This window comes from Festucalex cinctus, chromosome 7, assembly GCF_051991245.1.
Source record: "Festucalex cinctus isolate MCC-2025b chromosome 7, RoL_Fcin_1.0, whole genome shotgun sequence".
Lineage (NCBI taxonomy): Eukaryota > Metazoa > Chordata > Actinopteri > Syngnathiformes > Syngnathidae > Festucalex > Festucalex cinctus.
Window position 1 is genome coordinate 9,673,367 of NC_135417.1, and position 22,488 is coordinate 9,695,854.

The 22,488-nt window shown below is 39.8% G+C and overlaps 3 protein-coding genes across 8 annotated transcripts; 1 reads left to right on the forward strand and 2 right to left on the reverse strand.

The window, feature by feature from the left end:
* Positions 1 to 548: 548 nt before the first annotated feature.
* On the reverse strand, positions 549 to 9,002 carry LOC144022471 (gamma-enolase). Its single transcript, XM_077527308.1, has 13 exons — positions 8,867 to 9,002; positions 8,502 to 8,587; positions 7,576 to 7,671; positions 6,250 to 6,308; positions 6,091 to 6,160; positions 5,883 to 6,016; positions 4,701 to 4,923; positions 3,183 to 3,380; positions 2,759 to 2,835; positions 1,439 to 1,563; positions 1,254 to 1,362; positions 1,087 to 1,145; positions 549 to 921 (listed from the first exon to the last, which is right to left on the reverse strand). Exons 2-13 carry the CDS (start codon positions 8,584 to 8,586, stop codon positions 852 to 854), a joined length of 1,305 nt encoding a protein of 434 aa, XP_077383434.1. The 5' UTR covers position 8,587; positions 8,867 to 9,002; the 3' UTR covers positions 549 to 851.
* A 1,923-nt stretch (positions 9,003 to 10,925) lies between these two features.
* Positions 10,926 to 17,302, reverse strand: mlf2 (myeloid leukemia factor 2). Of its 3 annotated transcripts, XM_077525937.1 has the most exons (9): positions 17,224 to 17,302; positions 16,920 to 17,106; positions 15,329 to 15,446; positions 15,198 to 15,233; positions 14,983 to 15,036; positions 14,659 to 14,787; positions 14,346 to 14,505; positions 12,867 to 13,081; positions 10,926 to 11,884 (listed from the first exon to the last, which is right to left on the reverse strand). In XM_077525937.1, exons 3-8 carry the CDS (start codon positions 15,416 to 15,418, stop codon positions 12,870 to 12,872), a joined length of 681 nt encoding a protein of 226 aa, XP_077382063.1. In that variant the 5' UTR covers positions 15,419 to 15,446; positions 16,920 to 17,106; positions 17,224 to 17,302; the 3' UTR covers positions 10,926 to 11,884; positions 12,867 to 12,869. The 3 variants fall into 3 exon arrangements, with proteins under 3 accessions (XP_077382063.1, XP_077382062.1, XP_077382061.1); XM_077525936.1 differs by lacking the exons at positions 16,920 to 17,106; positions 17,224 to 17,302 and adding an exon at positions 16,446 to 16,888 and having other exon boundaries at positions 12,860 to 13,081; XM_077525935.1 differs by lacking the exons at positions 16,920 to 17,106; positions 17,224 to 17,302 and adding an exon at positions 16,446 to 16,886.
* On the forward strand, positions 16,992 to 22,130 carry cdc42l (cell division cycle 42, like). 4 transcript variants are annotated; one of them, XM_077525940.1, is made up of 7 exons: positions 17,532 to 17,546; positions 17,603 to 17,685; positions 18,441 to 18,545; positions 18,639 to 18,711; positions 18,803 to 18,912; positions 20,717 to 20,914; positions 21,124 to 22,130. In XM_077525940.1, the coding sequence occupies exons 3-7, from the start codon at positions 18,441 to 18,443 to the stop codon at positions 21,211 to 21,213; spliced, it is 576 nt and encodes a 191-aa protein (XP_077382066.1). In that variant the 5' UTR covers positions 17,532 to 17,546; positions 17,603 to 17,685; the 3' UTR covers positions 21,214 to 22,130. The 4 variants fall into 4 exon arrangements, with proteins under 4 accessions (XP_077382064.1, XP_077382065.1, XP_077382066.1 ...); XM_077525938.1 differs by lacking the exons at positions 17,532 to 17,546; positions 17,603 to 17,685 and adding an exon at positions 16,992 to 17,126; XM_077525939.1 differs by lacking the exons at positions 17,532 to 17,546; positions 17,603 to 17,685 and adding an exon at positions 17,082 to 17,236.
* The last annotated feature ends 358 nt before the right edge of the window (positions 22,131 to 22,488 follow it).

The following is a 22,488-nucleotide window of genomic DNA, read 5'->3' on the forward strand; positions in this document are numbered from 1 at the left end:
GCAGACACGCGCGCCCGCGCACGCGCACACACGCGCGCGCACGCTTAACGCCGTAGAGCACTCGGGCTCCCCCTTGCGGTTCGTTTCGTGAAATTGCGTGTGACGTCTCTGGCTGCACGTGATCACGGTTTGACCACAATATTCGGTACACATGCACCGAGCTCATAAGATCCTAGAGAAGTATTCACAGACTTTAATAAGAAGTATGAATATGTATTTTAAGAAATATGAATATAATAAATTATGAATAGTTTACTACATGATTTAAGTGATTATAATTTTACATATTCTTGACTGTTCTGGGCTACATTGTAGTCATCTGTGACAATACATTTGCGGTTTACTCATCTGTTTATTATTGTGGTAGTAAAGTCTGTACAACTGCGCCATAGTGACAGCTGTTTCTCATATTTTGGTAAATTAGCTAGCAGGAAAGGGACAAAATAATGGAAAACGTTTCAGGATAAAGCAGTTGCATTGGGTCACGTTCGGATTTGCAGGTGTATTTAATGTAGGGGCTGGTGAAAGTACATTTAAAACAATGAATATAGAGTCACCACGTACCCATCTTTTTATTTGCCACAATTAGTCACACAGAAAACTTCATTTAAAGCTGCTTAGTGATCACAGTAGGAAAAGTCAGGGAAGACGACAAAAGCGACACCAAAGGGGCAAAAAAAAAAATCATCCACAGTTGACAAAAGTTAGTGATTGGGAGGTCAGTGGAGGGAGACGCTCGCACCAGCCAGTCAACTCGGCCACATCATAACAAAGCCTGGGATCAATATAACGGGAGCGTTTCTTGTGCATGTGGCACAATGTATTTGCCGACGTCACCGCGGCAGGGGTGCTCAGAGCACGCTGGGATTGCGAAAGTTGTGTCCGGCAAAACGAGCCTGCTCACCCAACTCTTCCTCGATCCTGAAGGTGATGGAGGGAAGGGGAAGAGTGGACAAATGCACAACATTAGTGACTATTTGCAGTGGTGGCAAATGTAGCCCTACTCACTGTAGAGAAGTATTTGATCTGGACTTTGTAAGTTTCCACCAATGACCATACTATTCGTATATGAACGTGGCTACACACCTCATGAGCTGATTATATTTGGCCAAACGTTCCGAGCGGCACGGGGCTCCGGTTTTAATCTAAAGAAGAGTCGAAAATATATTCTCGATTAGACTCCAATCGTATTTCATGACAGTGAAAGGCGAGTCTGCACTTGATAATCTTATGACGTGGTGATCGTTTCTCACCTGTCCAGTGCAGAGACCCACCACCAGGTCGGCAATGAAGGTGTCTTCGGTCTCACCCGAGCGGTGGCTCACCATCACGCCCCAGCCGTTCTCCTGCGCCAGCTTACAGCTGAAGGAGAATCAAGGAGACGTTCGAAGACCCCGCGGGTAAGCGTGCGTTCGCGCCAAGCGCGCGGTCAACTCACGCCTTAATGGCCTCCGTGATGGAGCCGATCTGGTTGACTTTAAGGAGCAGGCAGTTGCAGGCCTTGTCGTCCACGGCGCGTTGGATTCGACGTGGGTTGGTGACGGTCAGATCGTCCCCAACCACCTGCACAATACAGTATATTTGTGTCTATTTGTCTATATACAGTGGAGATAAAAAAATATATATATATACACATTCCTGTTCATATGCCAGGTTTCTGAAAAATCATTTAAGTAACTGTAACTAAGTGCACTTGAAAAATAACCCAACTATTGGGTCAAAAATGGGCCGATCCTCCACTTGGGTCAATTTAACACAACTTTGAATTTTAAAAAAATGGGTCATTTTGTATAAAACAACCCAGAAAGTTTAGTCAGATCCACTACTATTTGACCCAACTTTCTGGGTTGTTTTGCACCAAAAAAAAAACAAAAAGTGTCTTTTTGTGTAAAACCACCCATAACGTTGGGTCAGATCCTCTTCTTGGGTTAATTTGACGCAACTTTGGGTCAAGAATTTTATATATTTTTTTATAAAACAACCCAGAACGTTGAGTCACGGGTCAATTTGACCCAATTTATGGTAAAAATTGGGTCAATTTTTATAAACCAACCCATAAACTTGGGTCAGATCCTCTACTTTGGTTAATTTGACCCAAATTTGGATCAAAAATTGGATAATTTTGTGTAAAACCACCTAAAAAGTTGTGACAGATCAATTTGACCCAACTTTCTGACCGCCCCCCCCCCCCAAAAAAAGTGTCTTTTTGTGTCAAACAACCCAGAAAGTTGAGTCAGATCATCTACTTGGGTCAATTTGACCCAATTTATGGTAAATATTTGGGCCATTTTATATAAACCAACCCATAAAGTTGGGTCAGATTGTCTACTTGGGTTAATTTGACCCAAACTTAGGTAAAAAATGTGATAATTTTGGATAAAACAACCCAGAAAGTTGGGTCAGATTGTCTACTTGGGTCAATTTGACCCAATTCATGGTTAAAAAAAAAAAAAAAAGGGTCATTTTATATTAACCAACTTATAAAGTTGGGTCAGATTGTCTACTTAGGTTAATTTGACCCAACTTTTGGTAAAACATTGGTCATTTTATATAAAACAAACAATAAAGTCGGTGCATTTTTATGAAACAACCCAGAAAATTGGGTCAAATTGACCCAATAAATTGGATCGGTCGATTTTTGATCCATAATTTGATTACTTTTGACCTAACTGTTTTTCGAGTGTAAGTAAGTAACTGAGAAATTCACTAATCAATGCAATGTAAAGTCAACAAATATGTATAGCAACCTGTCTTGTACCTGAATGCCCACTGAGGCTGTGAACTGGGTCCAAGCAGGCCAGTCATCCTGGTCGAAGGGGTCCTCGATGGAAACAACTGCGGTGGAAAGAGAGCACATTGCGCGCCTTGAGGCTTTAAGTGGCCGACAAGTCATTTACACCGCCGTGCAATCGTGTTCCACGCAGTTGCACACGCTATTACGAGGGCAAGGAGGCACATCCTCGCCTGCCAAATGAGCGCTGTAGCATGTAATTAAAAGCTCTTTAACAGGTCTAATTGTGGGTGGTGGTGGTGGGGGGGGGGCGCTGAAGCGACAAGCTTACTTGTTATCCTTTTTTTTTTTTGTCTCGGAGGTGGGAGAGAAAATGAGAACCCACGGCACGAGGATAAAGATAATCCACGTAATGAGGTAGTAAGCGGAAGCTACGCACAAACTAACGAACCTGGGTAGTTGTTGATGAAGCCTTGGTAGATGGCGGCCAGCTCCTCGCCGCTGATGTTGCGCGCGGCGTTGGGCGGGGACTTGAAGTCCAGGTCGTACTTGCCCTCCATGAAGAACTCGGAGGCGGCCACGTCCATCCCGATCACCACTTTGTCCGTGAAGCCCGCCTTCTCGATGGCTGTCTTGATCAGCTCCAGAGCTGCGGGGAAGGCAGGTCACACTGTAATGTTTTTTTTTTTTCTCAATAAGAATGTTTCATATATCAAAATATCTATAGTGGAACATGTGGTACAGTTTTGAGTTCAACTTAAGATTTGAAGAAATGACAACTGAAATGTTACTTTTATTAGGCTTTGTTTTGTTTTTGTGCCATGTCCAATGTAAAAGTAGAACTTTGGCGCCATCTTGGTGCCTATAAGAAGTATAGGGATGTCACAATAAGGGTCAATATTGTGAAATCGTGATATTAAAACTGCCACAATATCGTCATCGTCATGTTCACAATATTTAAAAGGAACACATCTGTTAAAAAAAAAAAAAAAAAAAGTCAGGTTGATTTCCATTTGTGCAGTTAGTGTGGTTAGTTTGTTAGTGCAATTCAATTTTCATTAGGGATGTTTTGGCCTTCTATGTTTAAAATCTATGCTAATTGTCGGATCAAGAGGAACCTAATTTGTTTGTGAAGCGATCAATGTGTGCTTGCATTAGCAAGTAAGTGCCTCAATATTGTTATAAGAGATTGTAGGTGGTTTATATGCATTGCTGTTATGTACAAATGCACAATATTGTCCTTTTTTTTTGTTTTAGTAAGAGCTCTTTTTTTTTTTTTTTACAATATTGTGATCTTTTTTTAAATATTTATATGTTTTTGAGGTTGAATGAGTTAAAGTGGTTAGCTTTTATCAATATTTTTTTTCGTCTTATTACAGTGATATTAGATGCCTCAGAAAAAAAAGACAACTTGGGACAAAACACCATAATATTTAAAGGGTGAGTATCTTCGAGTTTTATTTTTATTTTAGATATATTTTAGCTTTAAGCCTGTTTGCTTGTTGAAACTCTCCAAATAAAATTTAAATAATGTATTTACTATAAAACTGTCAACACAAAATTTAAATATAATGTGTATTGGCCAATTACCGGTATATTATTTATGTATTTATTTATTTATTTATTTATTTTTGGTAACAGGACTTGGTAAAAACGTAGTTACATAACTAAAGTGTGAATTTAATTTTTATTAATGTGTTTTTTTAAATAAAGAAAATGACCTTAAAAGTATATGTAGTTGGGATATGCAATAATACAAATATGCAAAAATATTTCTAAAGGATTTAAATTATATTTCATGGTAAAGTCTAATTTTAGGAAGCAGCGAAGGGCAACAAATGTTATTTTTCCTGTGCTCAGGGTCATTTAAATGAATCTTTTAAATCGTATTTATTAAATGTGCAATCAGCTCATGTGCGTGACACTTTTTCTTAACGAGAGAAAAATGAATGGCAATCTGCATTCTCACCTTCGCTGTTCTCCTGAATGTTTGGTGCGAAGCCCCCCTCGTCGCCCACGTTGGTCGCATCCTGACCGTACTTCTCCTTGATCACACCCCTCAGTGTCTGGTATAGCTCCGCCCCCACTCGCAGGGCCTCGCGGAATGACTCCGCCCCTACGGGGAGTACCATAAACTCCTGCATGGCGAGCCGATTGCCGGCATGAGAGCCGCCGTTGATCACGTTGAAAGCCTAAAAGTGAAGGACAGGAGAAGTGATTGCAACTTGAGTCAAAGAGGTATTTATACGTTTTTTTTTTGTTTTTATGCTAGAGCATTTGATGCAGTCTTTCAATTCCAAAGAACGGTTGCAGAAATGGTAGTTATTAAACAAACGGCCAGCAGGTGGCAGCAGAGCAAAGGAGATCAACCAGGGCCATGTCACAACAAGCTCTTTTTGTCAGTGTTTTCACCAGGAATGTGAATATTGATGAAACTTAGATATATTCAAATGCTCATTGCTGCAAAACGGAGACAGATAGAAGAATACTTTTTTATTCCTGATGAAAGAAGAGACTTTAATCTTTCTTTTGATAGGTTCCATGTTTTTATTGCAATAGAACGCAATAGTGTGTGGGCCTTGCAAAATCAATCAAAATCCAGTAAAACAGCCGGGAGCAAACCGGATTGTTTCTGTGAAAATGGCTGGGAGCGAATGAGTTAACATAAAAGTCGAAAAAAAAAAGGTTAAACTAATAGAAGTATGGCTGCATCTTTTAGTCATTAATACAATAATTTCATAATAATTCATAAAATTGAGTCAAAATTAAAGATGTGCTGTACAGTAAAAAAAAAAATATGATATTGATTTATGTTGAGGTCATTGTTCTGCCACTAGATGGCATCATTGCATTTGTAATACCTTGGTGACAGCGCAGTGCAGTTTTCTTTTCATATTAAGAGCTATATAATTTTTCACATAAAGTAACTTGGGAATTTTCTGCACATTTTTAAAATTGTAAAATACATCTTGACCCCAATCTCAACAAATATATGCATTATATTATATTTCCAAACAAGGGGCGGTCATTAATCGCACGTAAAAAAAAAAAGAGTGGCGTTAAAGGAATTTTAAATGAACTCAAAACAAACTAATTTTGACGCCCGTCCTTGACGGTTGTTATTAGTTGCAGTTACGGAAGCAGGACTCACAGGAACCGGCAGAACCAGGTCTCGGTTTCCCGCCAGATTGGCGATGTGACGGTACAGGGGGACGTCCTTCTCCGCCGCTCCCGCTTTGCACACGGCCAGTGACACGCCCAGAATTGCGTTGGCCCCAAACTTAGCTGCACAGAAGCAAAACGGATGCATTTTTGTATTCGATCAAACGTCGGACTGCTAAGAATCGACGACGGCCTACATTTGTTGTCGGTGCCGTCCATTTCGATCATCAGGTTGTCCAGTTTCTCCTGCTCCAGCACACTGATCCCCTGAAACACACACAGGAGAGACGTCGTGTAACCACGTGACGTCACGTCAACTACTGGACTGTATGTCCGATTGCTGCACTCCTACTCACTGACTGGATGATGGCGGGTCCAAGGGTGTCATTAATGTGACCGACTGCTTTGGTTACGCCTAAGACACAAATAAGGAAAATCTTCAACACTGCAAATGAGTTTCGATGGAGGGAGGGCCAATGTTTTATCGTGGTTTAACGCGGCGGCCATTTTGGGAAAACTCCAGGACAGGGAATTCAAGTCCAGGCCATCGAATGTGGGCGGAGCATGGCGGGAAAAAGTTAGATTGACAGTTTTGAAGGAGTCACTTATTAAAAAGTGGCATGAGGGCCAGTTCACCGATAAATCTTTAAAAAGATACTTCAATTATTTAGCCCATTATAGCAATAAAAAGTTAACATTTTGTCTATAATTAATTTGATACTTTCATTATTTTTCACGTACAATTAGTACTTTTAAAAACACATTTTGCAACTTTCCTTCGACTGAAAAGGACATCACAAGGGCTCAGGTAACCAATCACAGCTCACCTGTTTTCTAGGTTTGGTCATGTGACATTCACAAGCTGAGCTGTACATGAAAAATAATGAAAATATCAAATTTATTACAGGCAAAAATATTAATGTTTGACTGCCAAAAATGGCTAAATAAGTTAAGTATCCCTTTAAAATCTTAAAAATATCATGTGCGACCGAAATGGTTCTCAGTATGATGTAATGCAGAGCTACAGTGAGATATATAAAAAATCTACACACCCCTGTTTAAATGCCAGGTTTTGTGATGTATATAAAAAAACAAAAAGAGACAGTTTAATTAAAAAAAAAAAAATAGATAGATAGATAGATAGGTTTGAAGCCTAAAATATGGCAAAAGGTCAAAACATTCTAGGGGGGCTAATACTTTTGCAAGGCACTGTGTGTTAAATGGGAGTCAGCACACATCTGATTAACGCCAGTTCAGCTGTTCTAGTAGCCTTTTCCTGACAATTTTGTGCTTTCGAGCAGAAGCCCGGAGGCTTTGTGCTTTGTGCTGCCACACTGACTGGCAGTTGGTATATCAGAAAGACCTGGAATTTGAACAGGGGTGTGCAGACTTTCTATAGCCATTGTACATCACTGCACCGCAATAATGGACGTATTGTTCTCAGGGGCAAAAGAGGGCTTTAGGTGCATGTTCTGGGGATTTCGATGGTATGCTGTGTTTTGTTTCCATCGGCCCTCACTGACAAGCGCCATTGAGCATTCGCATACAATTTCTGTTCATTTTTACGACACATTTACCATCGAAACATCTCAGTCTGATGCAGCACAAAATTGCCACCACTGGACTGTTGTATTGCTACTACTGTAGTATTGTTGTCGACTCTGCAGTATCTTACGATGTACCTTTGCCCTTGTAGCGAGTCTTGTCTCCATCTCGGAGTTCAAGAGCCTCGTAGATGCCGGTGGAGGCGCCGCTCGGCACAGCGGCCCGGAACAGACCTGGATTGGGGACAAAATGGTGAGCTTTAGGTGCATTTACAGTTCGGTCTACAAGAATTTGGCCTCTGTCAGCTTTTGGCTTTGTTGCACAATCACAACAGACTTGAAAGATGAAAGATGAAAGATTTCAGTTTTTTTTAATTTTTTTGCGCCTTCATTTGCTGGTACTCAAAACTATTTGGACACGTTTCATGTATAATTCCGGACCTAATAGTATAAAATGATTTAACCTTGGACATGGATAATAAGTTATTATCCATGTCCAAGGTCACGATTAATCGCAAATGTTATATTTGTTCTAAATGTACAATGAAATGGGCAATAAAAATAGATTTTCTATGTTTTCATACTCTTGTTAACATAAAAATGGGGAAAAAAGGTTAAACTAATAGAAATACGGCAGCACCTTTTAGTCATTCGGACCGAAATTTCATAATCATTGATAAAAATTAAATAAATGTGTGATATTGATTTGTGTTGCGGTCAATTTTCTGCCACTAGATGGCATAATTGTATTTGTAAGAAGTTGGTGACAGCTCAGTGCATTTTTCTTTTCATATTAAGAGCTATCTAATCTTGAACATGAAGTCACTTGTGAAATTGTGCACATTTTTTAAATTTTAAAATACAACTTGACCCCAGTCTCCACACAAATATATGCATTATTGTCATATTTAATTACTGAAAAATGTTGACATGGGCATGTGGACTGGAATTCCCCCATTACAGGCTTTCCAAGTAAGGGACGGACATTAATCGCGCGCTTAAAAAAAAATTAGTGGCCTTAAAGGAACTTTAAATTAACTCAAAATTAACGCACTAATAATAACCTTTACTGGTATGAAGATCAACTTCCACCGTTGGGTTTCCCCTGGAGTCCAGGATCTCCCTAGCAACAATATTCATTATGGACATCCTGTAAAAAAAAATCAAAATACATCACACTCAATTTTACACAGTATTTGTGCAAAACAATGCCTGTTAATGTCTTATAATGGCAGTAACACTTGCGTATTATTCACGCAGGAGAAGACGCATGACATAAAAAAAAAAAAAATCAAATGCCGCATTCTCAAGTGGGAATCTGCTCATGGTTGCTGAATCATCATCATCATCATCATCATCATCATCACAGCAGAGAGAAGAAGAAGATGGAGGATTGCTTAACTGAGTGAGTGAACGGAAAAATTCTTACCTGCAAGCCTGTTTGACGCCTGGCGGAGGAAGCGATAGCGTGTGCGGGAAGGTGGGAAATGGGAGATGATGATGAGGAGGAGGAGGAGGGCGAGTACTATACGCACACACAGGCAAGAGGAGGAGGGGGGGGGGGGGCGTGGTCTGATGAGTCACGAGAGGGTGCACAGTTGGAGGGAGGGGGCACGAGAACGGAATGGCGGATCAAAGATGGGGATGTAGTGGAATAGCAGGGGGGGGGTCTGTTGAGGCTTGATTTGCTGTGCGTGTGGTCTCTATTACAGATTCGCACATTTGAAGATGAATGTTACATCTGTTCAAATTCCTAAAATTAGCCACCTCAAAGTCGATTGTGATCTCACAACGGCGGTGATGAAAAGCGGACGAGGAGACAGGTAGACAGGTGACGCTGCCCGAGGGGACGACGCGCTTTTAAAAATAGTCGAGGATGTCATTGGTAGAGGGGGGATCGGAGGGCTCCTATTGGAAGGAATTTTTTTTTTTTTTTATCTCATTGGCTGGGCCGCAAACACCATCTATCTGTATGTCACATAAATCAGAGGTGTCCAAGAGACGGACGGCTACTCGGGGGGGCTTATTTAGTCATTAGGCAAAATGCCCTTCACATCTGTGAACAGGATGCTAATGTTTATTTAAAAAAAAAAAAAATTCTTCATGAGCTAGAAAGTCTTTGAAGGGCCGCCATGTGTTGCCAAGAAATATAAATGTTTATAATCGTGGAATGCATTCCCACATATGTTATTGTGATTTTTATTCTCCACACTTTTTTGCCACCTAGCAACTCCCACATAATACTTCCAATTTACACTGTTCAAATTTCACCGAGCTTCAAAATTTCACACCTCCCGGGATATATATCGTCTGATTCCACATTACTTACAGTGTTTGCACAATTTAACATTTAATATCAACTTTTTCCCCCATTCATTTTCAATGGGACAGACGTTGAGCTTTTTCTTTTAAAAAAAAAAAAAAACAAAAAAAAAAAAAGAGCTTTTTCTAAGTATCACTTTCCATGTCCACTTCCATACATATAACTTACCATCATTACCAGGTGTCTTAACACTGCTCGGTGGCACAGTCTGCAAAGCACATTGTCCAATAACCACATAATAATTTCATAATTTATCCCGCAATTAACTTCATAAGGATTCCAGATGCATTTAAATCTGAGCATTCAGCTATTAGCATTCCCACGCATTTTCTCCAGAAATTGCACTTAGTCTAGTTGACTGTAAAATACATTTTTCAAATTAAGCAAAGTCCTGCATGTTGATCTGCATAATTTAAAAGATTTCAAACTACCTTTAAGAGCAGAAAAGTACCTTTTTTTTTTTTTGCCTATCTTGATTCCTGAAATTAAATTTTACCATGAATATACAGACTCGTATATCCTTTTTGCATGTTTTTTTTTTTTTGTTACTCCTTACTACAACTAACCTTTAAGTTTGTTTTTTGAAAGAAACAAAAAGGTTAATTTTAGTTCTTTTTCTAGGTTTTATCACATTTCTCAGATGACGTTACCCTACCTAACACATTGTAATGGCTATAAAAAATTTGGAATATCGCTGGCGTCGTATTTCATATTTTTTCATAAATCTATACTTTTGGTCAGTTGATCAGATGTCATTTTTCCAATTTCCTAACCAATCTAAAGTATTGAAAATGATATTCTCCTCTCTTTGATGATGCAATGTCAATGGCCGAACAAACATGCCATTTTTGGGTTCTCCTGAAAAGTGACAATTTTGGAGGGCCAAGGTTTTGGCTCGACGCCGATATTCATTCAACATGGTCACATGGCCTGCAGGAAGTTGCATCATTCAGATCTTCAGCAAGCCATGGAAAGACCAAAAGTTAACACATTTATTTATTTCTCTATAATTTGATGATACGCAAATAGTGTTTGTGTCTAGAACCCCCCCCCCCCCACTCTCGATTAACCAGGTTTCGTCGCATTAAAGCAAAAAATTCCCGCTTTGAAGTCACAAACGCTGCATGGGAAAAAACAAACAAACAAAAAAAACAGACACAGCCTGTAGTTATCTAGCAATGTTTAATTAACTTTCATCTAGCTCAGGGGTCTCAAGCTCAACTTAGGTGGGGGCCCACTGGAGAAAGAGTCGCGCCACATTAAGTATTCCACAAAAAACTAATCCAATCTTCTCAATCTTTGTTAATAACTGTTCAGAACATTAATAACTGTTCTTCAGAATGTGTACAAGATCTCATCTTCCTGGTACTTTGCATACTCCTAAGCATGTAATTGAGCAATAACGTCGGCTTTCTTGAGCACTGCAAATTTCACTGTGCATGTAGGGGTGCCTGTGTGCCAAAAAATAAGATAAAATAAAATAAAATCCTCATCACCAAACTCTCTCTTCGAGAAACAGATGACTGGGACTGGGTGACAGGATCTTTTCCTTCCACCCGGTGTCACTTCAGAATTACATTTTGCCGAAAACTGAGCTTTAGTAGCCCAAAAGTGATTTAAAAAATAAATAAAACGCCGAGGGCAAAAAACAGGAAGCACTAGCATACTGTGATGTTAACTTAGGGGCTACAAAAATATCACCCTATGGGCTGCAACCGGGGCCGTGAGTTTGAGACCCCTGCTTCTAGCTAGTTTAATTCGCCAACAGTATACAATTCATTTCACAGACACATTTGCGTGTCTCCACAAACATAAAACGAACTGTACAGCAGATGCACTTTATACTTGGAGCACTTTTAGTGGGCAAAGACACACACATCAAATCTTGAGGAGGAAGCGAGAGTGTTTTATACAAGTGTGGGAGTGTGCGGAGGACTCGTTCTAAGACTATCAACTGTGTGTGGATGGGGTGGGGTAGGAGGGGCTATGTTATGTGTTTATGTATAGACAGTCCGGTCAACTCGAACATCGACAAGGAAGTTGGAACGATCAACGTGGTTCACAGCATCCGTGGAAAGATTCTTCCGCTCCCTCCCGGGCGGCTCATGTTTACAGGCGGGTCTCCTGTGGGGTGTTTGGGGTCACTTTAATTCAGGTTATCCATTCATCCGTTTTCTACAGCGCTCTTCAGTCTTTGATTTTGGTTGAAAGATGAGAAAAAGCCTTTTTAATTGATAAAGAGGAAGTTTAGTCAAGCTTAATAAACATTTCTTGACAATAATATGCTATATGTGACGTCCATCTCAGGGGGCGGCTATTTTGCCACTTGTTGTCGACTGAAGATGACATCACAGTTGCTCAGGCAACGACCAATCACAGCTCACCTGTTTTCTGAAGCTGAGCTGTGATTGGTTACCTGAGCAACTGTGATGTCATTTTCACTCGACAGCAAGTGGCAAAATGGCCGCCTTCTGATATTGACAGAAACTGCTGGATGCTTAACTCATATTCTACACATGTAATATTAATCAGAAATGTCACGTTTAGACTAGTGAGGTCACATATAGTAATTTTTTGGGGGGTTGATTTCCCGTTTAAAAAATAATAATAATAATAATTTTGGCCATGGAGCCAAGGTTATAATATTTTGGGATTTTTCACTAAAGTTAGTTTTTTTTTTAGTTTTTTTTTTTAGTTAGTTTTAATTAGATTTTAGAGCAGTTTTGTTATATTTTTTTATGTTTCAAAATTGCTTAGATTTTTTTTTTTAAACTAGTTTTAGTATTACCAGTATTTTATTATTATTATTTTTTTATTCTTTTCAAATATTAAAGAGTCTTTTTCGGATGCAAGATTAAAAATAATAATAATAATAAAATAAATAAAATAAAATAATAATGAAAAAAAGTCACTAAGTAGTAAGAATGTAAACTACAATTTTCAAATGACTGTTAGACCATCCTTTTTATGTAGTCGCATACAATAATACCAAAAATCAATACATTTAAAATGAACCCCCAAAGTTGTAGATATTAAAACGGCAAAGCCGAAAACGAATTGTGGAACTCATATAAGAAGGTCATTCATAAGACTACGCACCCCGTACCTCTCACCAGTCGTAACGGGGGCGCGACTGGGGCGGGTGGTGCCGGGGGGAGTCGTGCCGGTGTCCTGGCGGGGTCGTGGAGCTGGGTGGCGCAGTGAGAGCCAGCTGCTGGCCCCCTGCTCGTCGGTCTCGGCCGTAGTCCAGCCCCCGAGCGCTGGGGGGAGCGTATCGCCCCCCCTGGGTCCTCCACTCGGTGTCGAACGCGTCGGCCTCAGCTGACGGACAAGAAGGTTCGGTTTATAAAACGCGGTGCCACGGCTTGTTTACCTGTAGCATTGGTAGCCCTCAAATAACACAGATAAAGTGCTGCCTTGACTTGCAAGTTTGATTTATTCAAGTGACCAAGCTTGTGACTCAATTTATTAGTATATAAATATACATTTTCCCGATGATTAAGCGACTCCAGAATTGACCAAAAATAAATTTGTTTAATAATTTTTAATTCAACTTGTTGTCCACCAAAAACGTGTAATAACATTTAGTAAAATCACGATGTATGGCGCCATAAACGGGAAATGACGTCAACTACGTTTTTGTTTTGTTTAATCAATAGGCAGTGCAACGTCTACAGGACTCTCAGAAAATTAGAATATTGTGATAAAGTTCTTTATTAACTGTCATGCAATAAAAAAAATGTCATACATTCTGGATTCATTACAAATTAACTGAAATATTGCAAGCCTTTTATTAGTTTAATATTGCTGATTATGGCTTACAGCTTAAAACTCACGTATCCCATCTCAAAATATTAGAATATTTCCTCAGACTAAGTATTAAAACAATAAAAGGCTTGCAATATTTCAGTTTATTTGTTATGAATCCGGAACGTATGGCAATTTTATTTAATTGCATTACAGATAATAAAGGAGTTTATCACAATATTCTAATTTTCTGGGACAGTCCTGTAAGTGCAGCGCTGCCTGGTCAATGGGTTGTGGAATCAAAAACAGCCACTAACTGTGGTCAGCAGATGGCAGCATTGTATCTCTTTTCAAATGGCCGCTGGTGTATGAAATTACAATGAAACATGACGGAATCTGATGAAATAGAACGTTTTCAAAGATGACGTGAATGATCAAAGCCTTTGTCACATTAAACCTAATTCAGAGTCTCACCAAACAAAAAATATTAGTGTCAAAGTCACTGTTGTGGAAAAATGCTTGTTTTCTCATCTTTTCAATTTTGGCTCAATGTCACTCAAATGACCTATTTTCAAATGTTGATTACAAAAGAACAAAATAAGGTAGAAACATACTTTTTTTTCCAATGAAAGAATGGAATGCGATCTTTCATTTGGTATCCACATTGTATATGTAGTAAAAGCACGCAATATTCTGTTTGCCTCGAAAGATGAGTTAAAATGCTTGAAATCGGCTGGCACTGTCTGGGTTCTTTTTTTGGATAACGTGTGGCAGCAAAAGGGTTAACAAACGTAAAAGCCCTGCTCGCCCACCCCACAGCATTCTCTATCAAACTTACTCTCGTCCAAGTTTATGAAGTCCTGCCGTTCCTCGCGGTCGCCGGTCCGGCGGTTCCGCGAGCGCTCCATGATGTGTGCGCGTTCGCCGATGTGGTGGCCGATGGACAGACGCTCCAGGCCGCTTTCGCTGTCTCGCATGGACTGACGGGTCTCGCGCATCTGCAAACAAATCACAATTTTATATTGTTATATCTGGCCCCTGAGGGCAAACTTAATAACTATGATTTAGTCCATGATGACAAAGGTGTGGAATTGGTATATGGAGAGTACTGTGACGAGGTCTTCCGTGAGCATTTAACGGCATACTCTCACCCCTCCTGGGCCATGTCTTGTTTGATGGGTTTGCTGGTACACCGTAGGAGCCCCAGAGTCCATGGAAGAGTAGGAAATCACTGTTGAGGAGGAGAAGGTCTGGCAGTTGGGTGATCCGGACATCCTCTCCTGAAAGACAAACAAAGCAAACTGTTAGAAAACATGCAACTTAGGTTCATTGAAGACCCCAAATGTTCATAGCGGGGAATTTTTTTTTTTGTCTATACAAGCATTGTAGATGACGGATAGATGCAACTGAACAGGTGGAAACAAGGCTTTTGTGTACTTCTCAAATCGGAGATTTGACTCCATTGAATTACTCACCACGTTTTCCATCATTTCCCCCATCATGCCAAACATGTCCATGAACCCTCCGCCCTGCAAAAATAGTGTGAGCCCGGCACGTCAGAAAAAAATCATTTCTCCATCACAGCCAGCTTCAAAACATCTCAGGGGTTGATTACATAAACAATTGTGATGTACCGTTTCAAAATCTATTTTTACTGATTCGCTTGAAAGAGGATATTCGAGACACTCACCATTCCCATCATGCCAAACGGGGTCAGCGCACCAGCCTGGAAAATGATGCGTAGCAAACGTAAGCAAAAAAAAAAAAAAACTCAAATAAAAACACATCCCAGACATTTTGTTGTTGTTGTTGTTCCGTTACCTGTCGTCGCGGTGCACGAGGCTGCACTGCTTGAATCTGCGGCGCCAGTGCGAAAGGGTCCATGCCGAAGGGTCCAAACATGCTCCTCATCTGCTGCCTGTGAGCGGCGAATGGATCCCTACGAGGCAAAATTGACAACAGAGTGTCACTAACATTTCATTTTCATTTTGTTTGGGTGAAATACGACACAAAAGTGATGCTTTGGCGACAGAATGGCAGCATGTTCTGGTGGATGATGAATGGAAATGTAGGTGTTGTTTTGCATGTGGAAGGAACCAATATATTTCCTGTTAAATATACAACAGGTGTCACTTTTGACCGCAATTAGTTTGCGAGTCAGGGTGAAAATTGTTTTGTGTGGCATTCACTGTGTTGAGCCACTTCATATCACCTGTATAAAGGGTTCGCATCTTTCAAAATGTCATACTTTTCCAAGACCCAAATTCAGAGACATTTGTTTTTAAAAAAGAATAATTTGTGACATTTGATCATAGATAATAGCTACATAGTATAACTCATGCAAATAAAGATAAAATCCAGCTGAGAAAGGGAAAAAAATGACTAACCATCATCTACCTGGTGGTTTTCACCAAAATAAAAGAATAGACATCAGATTATAGATCTAGCATTTTATATAAATATCATAGCAATAAATGAGACATTAATTGCACTTGAATGTAAATTTTAACTACGTTTATGGGTGGATCTGCCAGTCATATCACTTGTAGGATTTACTTCTGCACTCAATTTTCACTTAAGTGTCATATTGCTGGCCCTGATTTATATTTAATATTTAATAAGCACGACGTGCAATGCTGTTGTGCAGAAGCACACCTCTGAACCAAAGGGGTTGCATTGCCATCAATCACTCACGTTCTCCGGGAGATACTTGCAACATGCTTCAGTTTCGCAATCTACCTGCAATTTCAAGTAATCGTGATTGAAAAGTGATGTCGCCCGGGCTCATAGTAACACAGGTCTGGTGCAACACAGTAGGCCAGGGGACGAGTCAAACCTGCCTCCGAGCAAATCGAGAAACACACGCGATGTGTTTCAAAACGAAGCTCTAAAAATGCAATCTGTGTATTTCAGCTGCAATTTTGGTGTGATTACTCACAGCATGTAGGGGTCGTCATCGACGTCATTCAGGAATCGAAACATGCTCGACGGCTGGTGATGCAACCCAGCTGGCTGCTGTTAGCCAGCTAGCTAGCTTGCTCGGTAAATAGACGTTGTTTTCCACCAATGACCACACGATGTACTCGAGCCCCCCTCCCGGATCAAAATGGGGGCAACTCTGTTGTTCGAAATACTTTAGGGGAAGCAAAGCGGAAAACTAATTCGCCGTAAAGCCGGGATGGCAGATTCCAGAAGCCCGAACAAAACATGAGAAACGGAAGTCAGATTTTGACAAAGAGAAGAGAAATTAGCTTACGGGGTGCTTGTGTGGACCATCAGTACTTCCGGGTATACATTTATCAAAACAAAAGTGTAAAAACCACAACGATATGCATACCTTTATAGACTATCTTAACAAATCACATGTTCATATATCACAACTATAATCACACAAATGATAATAAATACTCACAATTCTTAAATACAAAAAAACGTAAGATCCTCCCCACCACACATTTAATTTTATTTTTATAGTCTCTCGTGTGTCCGCTTCCTCTGCGTGGCGCTGTTTCATGTTCGGACGAGGTTGCGGCACGTCTCTTGTGCGCCTGCGCATAAAGTCTTTCGACCCTCAAACCCGGATGTAACCAACGCCTAACCTGTCGGAAGGGAAAAAACGGTGAGTAGAGTTATAAAAGCCGCTTTGAACGGACAAAGTCGTGTTTTTTCCACAAGTCGACACACGCTCGAGAATATTTTGAGCATTCGCGACTCACAGCGAGTGGAAAAGTGAGTAAATTAGACCGTCTGCCGTCTCTCGTTGCCACCGAGCTGTACGTGTGTGTGTGTGTGTGTGTGTGTCTGTAATGTTGGGGCTAGCATCAATTTGCTTTATGCACTTGTCACGGTTTACATCTTTGTAAACGTTTTTTCTTTGTTAAATAGCGTGTGGCGACTCTTTGATGCAATAACGGCAACTTACCACACGCAATACTTTATACTTTATTTGTGGCCGTTTACTTACACCTCTTTGAAGTTTATGCTCTTTATATAAACATAATATATGAACGGCAATTTTGCAGAAACGACCAATTTTGATTTTATATATATATATATATATATATATATATATATATATATATATATATATATATATATATATATATATATATATATATTGCGTTTTGTTGGACATTGTTATGCAGCATGTGCGGAAGTGATCCACGGTCGTCAATGGGGTTTGTTTTTTTTGTTTTTTTGGTTGTACATGTATTAACAAGTTTTGGCACGACGAGCCTCCCTCAGTTCGGAGCAAATCCTCTTAAAGGCAGAACGATTGCCTTCTAAAATATGAAGTTCAATAGCGATTAACAGGTGACATAAGATTCAGAGATGTCTGTATGAATAGTTGTCTCTTTAAACAACTATTTGTGTTGTACGGGTGATGGAAGCCACAATCACAAACCTATTAAAACCTAAAATAGCAAGTAAAAAGTTTTAATATCATGTCTTAAAATTTGTCTCTATAAAAATAAGTCACTAGATTGGGCTGTAAAATTAATGTTAGCGTCATGCAACAACTCTTACCCAATCTTCCTTCCTGTTTTGCACTCATTTTATGACTTATTCTACATGTTTTCATTTGAAAGAGTATCTGGTGGCATTGTTATATTTGTAAGCAGCAAATTGACAACTTGGTTATTTTTGTCGATAGTTGTGCACGCTCACAGAAAGGCTAAAAGTTTTGGACTGTAATGTATGGCATTCTAGTTGCTGCATTAAAAACAAAACAAAAAACCCCCCCAAAAAAAACAGCTTGTGATGCCGATAAGATGGCCATGGCAACGGAGATTCTATCTGCGGAAAGTAGTCAGATGTACCGCACATTTGGTAACTTAATGTAACTCCTCCGTAAAGCTCCTGAGAAAATAAAATCATACGGCAATCATGTGTGCACTTTGTTTTATTCTTTGTTTTGTGTTGGCCTCATTAGATGCAGACTATAAAATGTGTAGTTGTCGGGGATGGTGCCGTAGGAAAGACCTGCTTACTCATCTCCTACACGACCAACAAGTTCCCATCAGAGTATGTGCCAACGGTAAGATTATCTCACCTAGGAAATGTAATTTTCGCTTTTATTTGCTTGAGGAAATGATGGCCCATCTTGTTTTTTTTTTTTTTTTTTTTTTAGGTTTTTGACAACTATGCAGTGACAGTGATGATCGGGGGCGAGCCCTACACACTAGGCCTTTTTGACACTGCAGGTAAGGAATTTGAACTGAAATTGTCATTTGTTTCTGTCACTCTCGGACCACATTACAAACCCATCATTGTTTTATTTTCCTGCATGCTCAGGTCAGGAGGACTACGACAGGCTGCGTCCTCTCAGCTACCCACAGACAGACGTGTTCCTTGTGTGCTTCTCCGTCGTCTCCCCGTCGTCATTTGAAAATGTCAAGGAGAAGGTCAGTTTTGCTCTTTATTAGGGTTCAGGACTCAACTTGACCGCAAATCCTTATTTGCCGCGCGGGTATACGTTTCACACTCATCGGCAAAGACTAGGGGTGTGAATTGCCTAGTACCTGACGATTCGATTCGTATCACGATTCACAGGTCACGATTCGATTCGATACCGATTAATCCCGATACGAATGGTCACGATTCGATACCGATTAATCCCGATACGAATTTATAAGTCGATTGTTGCGATTTTTTTTCATTCATATTTAGAAAATACTAATCAGTAAGCTTGTAGAGTGTAAGATTTATATGAAAATGTATTATTTATTTATCTGAAATTTCAGTCTTATAGAGGTTGTAATCTGTTTCATGTTTGAACAGCATTAAAATAAAAATATTAAGGCTTAATGTGCCGTTCATATAACATTCTTCCATGCTCAAGGTGTGAATCCTAAAAAAAAAAAAAAATCGATTCGAGAATCGCGCGATGTAGTATCGCGATATATCGCCGAATCGATTTTTTTTTAACACCCCTAGCAAAGACCACTCATTTTTGTGTAATTCTGTCCCTCTTGCGTGCTTAAAACGCAGTTCAACTTATTAAAACACATTTGGAATCAAATTGGAACATAGTACGTATGAGAAATTACTGTACAGTATCAATACGTGCTGTGTCTAAGGTTCTTATGTTGAAAATTAACTTTAAGCATTCAGAATATGCAACACTTGCCAACACGGTCCTTCTTGAAGCATATCCAGGAGTTTTATTTACTCTACAACAGTTTTTGAAGATGTTCGGCACTTCAAGCCATCATATGGCTTTAAGCAAAACTACTGTAAAATCCTGTGAATAACTTTTTTGCAAAAAAAACAAAAACAAAAAAAAAAACAATTGAGGGAGGGAAGAAATGTAAAAAAAAAACAAAACAATAAAAAACAAAATGCATCCCCCAGCTGTTTTGAGCCAGCATCATGATAACCGTAATAGACTCATGATATAGCTTACTAAAGCACTAAAAGATGTGTGAACTGTTTTCAAAGTTGTCTATAATTGTTCAAACAAAGCTATCAAGAACCTTAATTATAGAAACGTTACTTTGGAGGGCAAAAAAACTATTTTTGAACTTATATGTGCTTACCTCTTAAGCTATGTGTCTCCCTTTTTTACCGGTTGAGCGAAATGGATGTCTCTTCAAAAATATGTGGTCACATGGCCAACTTCTTCTATGATTTTCTAAATAGAAGGGGTGGAACTACATGCCCCTTGGCACAAATTACCCCACACTTCCCTATCCCAAAATCTAGAAGAGGGTGCCTAAAAAAAAACAAAAAACAAAAAAACACAATTTATAGCGGATTTCATACACTATATAACTCAGTATGCTACACATACTGCAATCAAAAGTAAGACATTTAAATAAAATGGATCTCACTAAAAGAGCCAACAGTGTGAGAACAAGATTTTTTAAAACATGAATTTAAAAATACTTTGAAAGACCCTAATCATAGATATGGGAAAAGAGCATCGTTTTGAAACTGGCAATACAGTATTTATAGTAAAGTAAAAAGCTGTAAAGCAACAAAAAAAACATACGACTGTAAACTGCAGATTTTTGTGACGTAGCAGATATTTCCACGACAGACAAGTAGACACTTGAAAATAGAACAAAATCTGCAATGCAATGGTGCCGCAGCGATTTTCGTGGTGGAACACGACTTAATCTGTCCAGTCAATTTTCTTCATTCCTGAGCATCAAATATGACTTGTCTTTTTTTTTTTTTTTTTTTTTTTCCCCCCGCCCACTTCAGTGGGTCCCTGAGATTTCCCATCACTGCCCGCGCACGCCCTTCCTGCTGGTGGGCACTCAGGTGGACCTGCGGGAGGACAGCAACACCATCGAGAAGCTGGCCAAGAACAAACAGCGCCCCCTGTACCCCGACAGCGCCGAGAAGCTGGGCCGGGAGCTCCGGGCCGTCAAATACGTCGAGTGCTCTGCTCTCACACAGGTATGACGCGGCGCCGTACTCGCCGAAACGACGCTTGCGCTACGACGGCGAGACGATGCTGTTTAAAGTCCTGAAGATAATCAAATTTACGTGATCCCCGAAGAAGGAAATTAATTTTCTTGCGGGTCCACCCCTGAAACGAATCGACGGCATCCGCATGTGACGCCCGCTTTCTTTTTTTGTTTTGTTTTTGTTGTCTTGTCGACCAGCGAGGCCTCAAGAACGTGTTTGACGAGGCCATCCTGGCCGCCTTGGAGCCCCCCGAGACCAAAACCAAGAGGAAGTGCGTCCTGCTATAGACGAGCAGTCGTCACAGACCAAACGGTATAAGAAAACATATTTTTGGGAGTGTGGCAAGAAAAATGTTCAGTGGCCAATTGAGACAAATGGGGGAAGGTACAAAGAGACTGAAAAGGGGGATTGTGGTGAGCGTGCCTTCAAAAAAATAAAAGAGTTGAAAGAAGCAAAGGGAGTGAAAGGTCAGTCAGTGTGCAGTACAGTCAACGCGGGTAGTATCAGCCGTCTCCTCATCGCCGAAAGCTTTTAGAAAAGATAGTGTTCTCCATAAATGGGGCAGGAACCCGCCACCTCCCTTTAAAGAGATTTGTATTATTATCATTTGCTTTTGACTTCATGTGGCCTGCTGGGGCTTTTCACCCCAGTTTGATGAGTAAAACAAAAAACAAAAAAAAGTAGTTTTAGTTTTTAGTCAACTTTGGTTATAATGTAAAGGGGCAACTTAATAAGTGGTACTCATATCTTTTCTGACTGATTTGAATGATGGAAGCACAAGAGATTTTAGTACACTCCAAACAAAGTGCTCTGTAACCGCTACTTCCTTCCAAGCACTCAGTGATTAGTGGGGAGGCCATTTTCACTTTTTTTTTCTCTTTTTTTTCTTCTCCTCCCTTCTGCGGGTGACTTAAGAATTTATATTTTATTCTTTCTTTGTGTATATTGCATTGATTTTATGTGACTTTATTTTGGGAACTTTTAAGGAGTATTTTTTTTTTTTTTCACATTTTGAAACTTGAGTTTTTTTGTGTGACATCACTAGACTACCAACAGGGTGATTGTTAATGCAAAACAACAAAAACTAAGCTGTAATATTTTGCATAGATCTTAATCATGAACGGTTAAGATGTTAATAACCTTTGCTAGTAAATTGGTGGGAGTTTGTAATCGCAAAATATTTGTAATAAAATGGTTGAACTGACATGAACACGAGCGCTTTTTTTTTTTTTCTCCCTCCTTTCCTACTGTTGACAGTATAAATGAATACAATTTCATGGAGCACGTGCTCAAATTTAGCTTGTATATGTCCGTACTTCTGAGGGCGAATTTTCTCTCTTTTTTTTATTTTTTTTATTAATTTTGCATTGCTTTCACAAGGAGCCGAACCGCAGAATCCATGTCAGGATGAATTTCCCGGTACGTGTCATTTTTGAGGCTCTTCTAGTCTCCCTCTATCACTGTTGCAACCTTGCTGACGACATCCCGTCTGAAACCTCGCAATAGCGGCATACCGGTAATCAATTTGTTGGGCATCGTCTTGATCTCATGATGTTGAAACG